The 8,137-nt window shown below is 48.9% G+C and overlaps 1 protein-coding gene across 1 annotated transcript; it reads left to right on the plus strand.

Moving 5' to 3' along the window:
• Nucleotides 1-3,611: 3,611 nt before the first annotated feature.
• On the plus strand, nucleotides 3,612-8,023 carry ddx1 (DEAD (Asp-Glu-Ala-Asp) box helicase 1). The gene is made up of 26 exons (XM_037245160.1): nucleotides 3,612-3,721; nucleotides 3,810-3,861; nucleotides 3,949-4,012; nucleotides 4,147-4,176; nucleotides 4,259-4,355; nucleotides 4,437-4,484; nucleotides 4,568-4,651; nucleotides 4,718-4,801; nucleotides 4,882-4,958; nucleotides 5,047-5,119; nucleotides 5,189-5,265; nucleotides 5,339-5,453; nucleotides 5,533-5,671; nucleotides 5,774-5,834; nucleotides 5,915-6,013; nucleotides 6,091-6,180; nucleotides 6,250-6,438; nucleotides 6,514-6,565; nucleotides 6,635-6,781; nucleotides 6,841-6,932; nucleotides 6,992-7,064; nucleotides 7,128-7,200; nucleotides 7,267-7,309; nucleotides 7,373-7,468; nucleotides 7,545-7,665; nucleotides 7,742-8,023. Exons 1-26 carry the CDS (start codon nucleotides 3,706-3,708, stop codon nucleotides 7,870-7,872), a joined length of 2,223 nt encoding a protein of 740 aa, XP_037101055.1. The 5' UTR covers nucleotides 3,612-3,705; the 3' UTR covers nucleotides 7,873-8,023.
• The last annotated feature ends 114 nt before the right edge of the window (nucleotides 8,024-8,137 follow it).

An 8,137-nucleotide genomic window follows, 5' to 3' on the forward strand; every position in this document is an offset into this window, starting at 1 on the left:
CAACCCCTCCTGTGAGCTGTCCGCACCGCCGTCGACTCCATTTTGCTCCTAATCATGACTTTATTGACGAGGCGAGGGTCCACTCTGTCGCGCGGGCCGCAACCACTGAGAGCAAAATCAGCAGGGATGCACATGGGAGGGAGGGGGGCCTAATCGTTTGTTTACGCTGCGCTCAACGTTGACTTTAGTCTTCCGCTGACTGTCCTTGCGTTGTTCTCCCGCTGAGATGGAAAATTGCAAGTATTCATTGTATGATGAGCCGTGGAACACGTTTCCGCCGTGCTTTGGAATTCTTTGCTGGGTACAAGGTCGTAGCCGATATAGGCGACTGCAGAATCAATTTCTAATTTGTTGCTTCCAAACCAAAATGGCTGACTTCCTGTTCAATTTTATTTCTCACGCAGGACAACTTGAACTTCAAGGCACCAAGCGGGGGTCCGCGTTTGCACCCAATGAAAACCGAACTTCGGATTCATCTCTGTTTTGTTTTTGCGCCTCCTTATCAAACACATCCATCGCCACCCGCTAAATATTGCAACGCCGGTGGAGAATTTCTCCTGCGGGCGCGTCGTCGGTCCGAGCAAAGAGCCCGAGCGGCATCAATATTGCAGCGGCGTCATGCTCCTATAAACAGCCATCACTTATTCATGAGCCCCAAATGCGTCGGCAACCTCCACGCAAACACATTTCAAAGAACAGTCGCCTTCTGGGGGTTTGGGGGGGGGGGGGGGGTCCTAATCCCCTAATTCTGACGAGAGGCAAAAAAAAATCAAATCAACTAAATCGTCTGAGCCACCGTCGAACGTCTGATCTTCTCACGCTAGGAAATCAACGCGTTTATCTCACGCGTCGATAAGTGAACATGAACAGGATAAGCGGTGAATGAAAAAATGTTTTCACTGGCGATAGTAAACATTCAAAGTGTAGTGAAGTTCTGTGCCGAAGGCCGCTCACCCCTCCCACCTGGCAAATGTTACCTTTTTTGCAAGCAAACGCTCCTAAATTCTCCCGAAAGGAAGCCGCTCGCACTCAGCGGGCGCGCTGCAAAGTAAATGGCTGCAATAACCCGAAGCGCGCCGGCAATTACAATGAGAGCAAACAGTATTTCTGTATGAGAGGATCTCTCATCACGGCAGTTCACGCGGCGCACCCCCAAATTGCCGCAGAAATAATTAATGTCACTCTCGCTTGGGCTCGCCCGAGACTAATTTGCCTCCAGGAGTCGAGCATCCCGAATATTCTGAAATAAATAGTCTTATCTGCGCTCACCTCCCGCTTTAGAGTGCCTCGTTGTCTGCCGCGAGTGCTTGCGAGGGTTTTGATTTGGCTCCTTTTCTCTGATGCCATGAAGACGTCAAAGCATCCATTCGTTTTGCCTTTCATGCAAGAGAAACGCAACAAAAAAAATCCAATTTCCATTCGATCCACCTGAATTACAATGACGCGCTTATTATTATTCCAATGTGGGATTTCGATACTGCGGCAATTTCCGCAACGAGCTGACTTTTCCGCCTGTGTGTGCGGGGGCGTGTTTATGAGGCGAGACCACAAAGGCATTCAAAGGTTAATTCCCGCCGCCCGCGGTGATTATTCATCCGGCGACATAATGCAAACTTCTTCAAAAACGGAGTAATTGGCAAATTTGCGAAAGTGCGCGACACTGACATGGGTGAAGAATATTAACTGCCGTCTCCAGCGGGACTCAAGAGTCACGTTTGTTTTCGACACGGCCTCGTCCGAACCCAAATTGCCATTTGCGGGCCGTTCTAAGAAAAATCACCTCAGCTTTTGCCACGCGTCTTCAAACCGTCGTGCTGCTGTTAGGCCTTTGTAGTAGCGTAAATAGCCGCAGCGAAAGCTTTTACCATCTAAACGCGGAGAGTAAACACTACGCACATGCTTTATTGTCTGGAATGGACGGACGCAAAGGGGGGGGTGCGCCGGCGAACCAGCGGGTGGCTTTTAGCACGCCGCATATAGCCGGCTGACACTTGTTTGCTTTAATGCGCAGCTTTTATCCACAACATCTTGAGTGCTTCCATTCAGCCGGGATGGCCACGCCGGCGGGGACGCCCAACTTTGACCTCCACGGCGCAGGCCGGGAGCACTCTGCCCATTACCGCGAGGCGACGACGGGCTTTCTGTCCATCTCGCCATCCGTCAGGGTCTCCTCAATTTTAAGTCTCGTTCATTATTTGCGTTGCGCGATTGGCCTGTAGTGCGGCTCTGACTGCGCCTGACCAAATCTGCCTAGCAACAAGGGGTCACGCGTGCAAAAAGATTTTCAAGTCAGTCAATTAGAAATGATTTTGATGTCAGGTGTGCATGTGTAAAATACCTTAACATGTAATTATTTTTAATCCATCCTGTGTCATCATCAAATTGTCTCGATTCTGGTCCAGGATGTTTTCTATTTGCAATATGAGAAGAAGAAATATCAATCGAGCCTATCAAGAAGCTTCTGAAGTCTCATTAGCTGAATTAGGAGCGTCTGATGGATAGAGGGATGGCGGCCAGCATCATTCCGTTCTCTTGCTTGCTCTTCTGTCATCTCACTTTATCATCCTCATCCCCCTTTGAAAGTCATGCACAGCTTATTGCTAAATACACAGGGACTTGGCACACACACACACACACACACACACACACACACACACACACACACACACACACACACACACACACACACAAGCAGCAGCCATGGCGTTGATGATAGTGAAGGCCCAGCAGGAGCTAGCGCAGGATTACAAGAGCCTCTCCAGAATGGAAAGCAAACACACTTCAGTCTCCTTTCGTGACTTTCTCCCTAAGATGCCTTTGCTGTCTCTTTTTTTTCCTTCCTTCTATTTTTTGCATCCAGTTTCAAAAATAGGCGACGCTATGTCAGAAGCATTAAACTAACAGCAGTGGTTGAAGACGGGGATTTGTCAAATAAGTTTTGAATAGTAAGGGTAAAAAATATACTGGCACACTTTGAGATTACCTTGTAAAAGTATATGAAAATATCAATTTAGCATCTACTGTGATATAATACATCAACGTAAATCTAATTAAACGCCAGCTGCACTTTATTCCCCTCCTGACTCAGCACTTTCTTATATTAACTACAGTCGACCATAAAGCTCATAAAGTGATGTCAAATCATATTTTATTGGTGCGCTTAAATGTAGATGTATATGCGTGGAAATTCCTTATTATTCTTATCATCGGATGACATCTCCATCTGCTTGTGACATATTCTCATATCAGACGAGAGTGCTAATGAAAAAACATATGCGCACATCTCATTGAAAACCAACGCACACACGGCGCATTGAATCCTGAAGTGCTCTAGCACCACCTATGCATTGGAATACACATTTTAATTCATCTGATTATTTCCATACATAGAAATATAGATTTGTATCCATATAAACATACATGTTTTTTGAAATATTTTAATAATTTTGTATTTTCTTTTTAAACGTATTGTTATTCGACTTTAATTTTAGGGACCAGCTTCTTAAATATGTTTGAACAGTCTCATAATAGTTTTTATTTAAGTTTTTGATGTTATTGTTGCTGTGTTTTGATGTGTTGTTGTTTTTTTAAATTATAAAAGAGCCGGAACCAATATCACAGCGCTGTTTCCTATCGACCGGATATGAAAGTGCACCCAAGGTCCATTCCTGTACGCGTTCCATCTGTCAGCCACCTAAAGCAACTATGGCAGCATATTCTGGTGAGTTCAACTTGTAACGTGACCGTACGATGAACGTAACGTGTTTTATTGACGTAATGTCATTGCGAGTAAACGTTGTGTTGCGCAGAATTGGGCGTGATGCCCGAAATCGCGAGGGCCGTGGAGGAAATGGACTGGCTGTAAGTCACTTGTTTTGGCAACGTTTCCACATTGCTGTCTGTCACGCTTTTCCATTAATTCCTTTTATTGCCATGATTTCATGTCAGGCTTCCCACTGACATCCAAGCTGAGTCCATTCCTTTGATTCTCGGTGGAGGAGATGTCCTCATGGTGAGCCTGTCAATATTTCGCGGTGGTGGGCCGTGTTTTTTAAGTTACATCAGTCGGAATTCAGATTGGAAATAAAAATGTCGTATCTACGCAGTGCGACAAGAACAATTGACAGCTTTTTTTTCTTCTTAAAGGCAGCAGAAACCGGTAGCGGTAAAACAGGAGTGAGTATTGAGCCATATTTTTAAAAATGGACGTAGACTTCTGATTAATAAGGTGTTGCTCAGGGTATGTTGTGATCGGCAGGCCTTCAGCATTCCCGTCATTCAGATTGTGCATGAAACGCTGACCGACCAACAGCAGGGCAAGAAAGGCAGAGCCAACGTCACAACGGGCGGAGCGGGTCTGTATCTACGTATATTTGTCACTTTGTATTGATATTGAAGATATCTTATGCTGATCCCGTCGGTGTCTTCTTTGTCAGTCTTTAACAATTGGCAGATGAACCCTTATGACCGAAGTGCTGCATTTGGTAAGAAGAGCAAGAACAAAAAATGAAAGACAGGCAAAAGTTGAATTCTTTGCAATTTCTCCCGACTCGTTGCTTTTTTGCAGCCATCGGGGCGGACGGCCTGTGCTGCCAAAGCCGAGAGTTTAAGGAATGGCACGGCTGTCGCTCCACCAAGGCCGTGAGCAAAGGTGAGCCGTCCGAACTTCAGCACGAGCCACGTTTCGTAACTTGAGCGTCTCCCGTTGTGCGTGCAGGGAAGTACTACTACGAGGTCACGTGCCACGACCAAGGCCTGTGTCGCATTGGCTGGTGCACCGGCCAGGCGGCTCTCGACTTGGGTACGCTTTTTGATTTTTGACCAACTCAAAATTCTAATTCATTTTGCCCAACTGTTTTTTTTTCTTTTCTTCCTTTGTAGGAACCGACAAGTACGGTTTTGGTTTTGGCGGAACCGGGAAGAAATCATACAACAAGCAATTTGACAGCTATGGCGAGGTCAAACACAAAAGTCACCTTTTGTTGACTTGACGCGGCGTGTTCATTTGGGAAAGGATCATTTTTTTCTTTTTTCGCTCCCTGACAGGAGTTCACCATGCACGACACGATTGGATGCTACCTCGACTTGGACAAAGGCCACATTTCCTTCTCCAAAAATGGTATTTATTATCTACTGTACGTTCACATGGACAATCAGTTGTCTGATATGGCTTTTTCAAATCATCCAGGTAACGATCTGGGTTTGGCTTTCGAGATCCCTCAGAATCTGAGGAGTCAGCCCTTGTTTGCCTCTTGCGTCCTCAAGGTATTGTCGCTTATTTCTGATAAAACGTCAGCGCACAGCACTGACAATGGTTATTTTTTTCCATGTGAGCCAGAACGCAGAACTGAAATTCAACTTTGGCAGCGAGGACTTTAAGCATGCGCCCACGAGCGGCTTTGTCGCCTTGCATCAGGCGCCGGACGCTCACACGGTCAAGTCTTCGCAGACGGGTCCGTAGCGTCCAAAAAAAAAAAATGCTCGAAAAGCTGTGACCGAGCGGCAGCGTTCATTTTGTGTCTCTCTTGGCAGGGAGCGCCAAGGTGAGTCAGGCCAAAGGGTCTAGCAACGCCCCCAAGGCGCTCATCATCGAGCCGTCCAAGGAGCTGGCCGAGCAGACGCTCAACAACGTGACGCAATTCAAGAAATACGTGGTCGACCCCAAGCTCAGGTGCCGCTCAAAATTTGTCACTGCGTTTCACTGAAGCGCAATGCCGGTAACTCACCAGCAGATGGCGCCAACACCCTGGTGCTTTTCTTGTGTGCTTTGCAGAGAGCTGCTGGTGATCGGCGGTGTGGCCGCCAAGGAGCAAATGGCCGCCCTGGAGCAAGGCGTGCGTAGCCGCATCCCAAAATTTAGCTGCCGCGCTCGTGCCGCTCCCGCCTTGTCGATTATTTTGCCATCCCTTGTTAGGTGGAAATTGTGGTGGGGACGCCCGGTCGATTGGACGACCTCATATCCACCGGAAAGCTCAGCCTGTCCCAAGTCCGCTTTCTGGTCCTGGACGAATGCGTAAGAATGACCGCTTTTATTTGTGGGGCTTTACAGATGGAGGCAATCATCCGCCACGCTCATTTTGTCGTTTCCAGGACGGGCTCCTGTCGGCGGGCTACACGGACTTCATCAACAGAATCCATCATCAAATCCCTCAAGTGACATCCGACGGAAAACGGCTGCAGGTACCGCCAGGGGGCTAGGTCCTCCATCACGGGGCCAAGCGGATTTGATTTTGACATTCGCGCTGGCAGGTGATCGTGTGCTCGGCCACGCTGCACTCGTTCGACGTGAAGAAGCTGTCGGAGCGCATCATGCACTTCCCCACCTGGGTTGACCTGAAGGGCGAGGACTCGGTGCCCGAGACCGTGCACCACGTGGTCGTGCCCGTCAACCCCAAGGCCGACCGGACCTGGGAGCGGCTGGGCAAGAGCCAGATCCGGGTCAGTTGGGCCAACAGGGCTGGCGGATGGCCACCGGAAATTGGCTGTTGCTAACAGTTTTTGGTTGCTTTCCAGACGGATGAAGTCCACGCCAAAGACAACACCAGACCAGGGAGCAACTCAGCAGGTGCGTTTGGGATGGTTCGTGTGTGCGGGCCACACCGGACCTCACACAGGCACGTTCTGCGTGTTCCAGAAATGTGGTCGGAGGCCATCAAGGTACTGAAAGGCGAGTACACGGTGAGGGCCATCAAAGAGCACAAAATGGACCAGGCCATCATCTTCTGCCGCACCAAGATCGACTGTGACAACATGGAGCAGTACTTTATCCAGCAAGGAGGAGGTAATGAATCACAATTAAGTTTTTTTTTTGGGGGGGGTAACATGGCCCCTTTACATCAGGCCCGGAGAGTAAAAACCACCAGTTATCCTGCGTATGTCTCCATGGCGATCGCAAGCCCCAAGAGAGGAAGAACAACTTGGATCGCTTCAAGGTAAAGGAAGAACTCGTTGTCGCCGCCGACCTGCATTTGACTTTATCTCGCGTCCTCAGAGAAAGGAAGTGCGGCTTCTCATCTGCACCGACGTGGCCGCCAGGGGGATCGACATCCGCGGCGTTCCCTACGGTAGCCGTCACGCATTTTAATTTCCTGCGCACCTTACGTCTAAAGTGCTTTCCGTTTGGGTAGTGATTAACGTGACGCTGCCAGACGAGAAGCAGAACTACGTCCACCGCATCGGCAGAGTGGGTCGGGCAGAGAGGTGAGGGCTCGAACGGCTCAGCTATTTTTCATCAACGTTGTGATCATTTTGCTTTTTTAAACACAGAATGGGCTTGGCCATCTCATTGGTTGCCATGGAGAAGGAGAAGGTAAAAGTGTTTTGTATTTATGGCTCTTTTGGGAACAGTGTTGTAATATTTGCGGTGACGCAGGTGTGGTACCACGTGTGCGCCAACCGAGGCAGGGGCTGCTACAACACACGACTCAAGCAGGACGGCGGCTGCACCATCTGGTACAACGAGAAAGAAGTGAGCGGCGCTCCCGCCTTCGCAAAGCCGTTGCTCGTGCCGGTCGTCATTGCCCGCCCCCCTTTTTCAATCGCAGCTCCTTTCGGAAATCGAGGAACACCTCAAGTGCACCATCACCCATTGCGAGCCCGACATCAAGGTCCCTGTGGACGATTTTGACGGGAAGGTCACTTATGGCCAACGCCGGAAGCTGGGAGGTACGACTTTTTAAACGGAACATATTTGGCTTGCGTTTGTGATGTTTAGCCCTCGCTGTACATGTGGCGGCGCTAGGTGGCAACTACAAGGGTCACGTGGATGTGCTGGCCCCCACCGTGCAAGAACTGGCCAACCTGGAGAGAGAAGCCCAGACGTCCTTCCTCCACCTCGGATACTTGCCCAACCAGCTCTTCAAAGCCTTCTGAGCGCAGCAGCATCGAGCGGCTCCCATCCGTGCCCAGGCCTGTATGGTGCACATAGCTAAAAAAGAATCATTTGGTTGAATGAGTTGCAATTTGCAGAAGCATTTGATGCCTCTGTGTTTTCTTTTCTGAAATAAACTGTGGTGAGCACTCAGTGGGGATTTATTACTTGCATTGTTGGATCAAAATTGTATTATTGCATTGCATGGTGTTGTGATGTCCAGCTGGGTGACATGGAGGCAGTCTATCTCACTTGACTTTTCTACGT

The sequence above is a fragment of the Syngnathus acus genome, chromosome 24, assembly GCF_901709675.1.
Source record: "Syngnathus acus chromosome 24, fSynAcu1.2, whole genome shotgun sequence".
In the NCBI taxonomy this organism is placed as follows: Eukaryota; Metazoa; Chordata; class Actinopteri; order Syngnathiformes; family Syngnathidae; genus Syngnathus; species Syngnathus acus.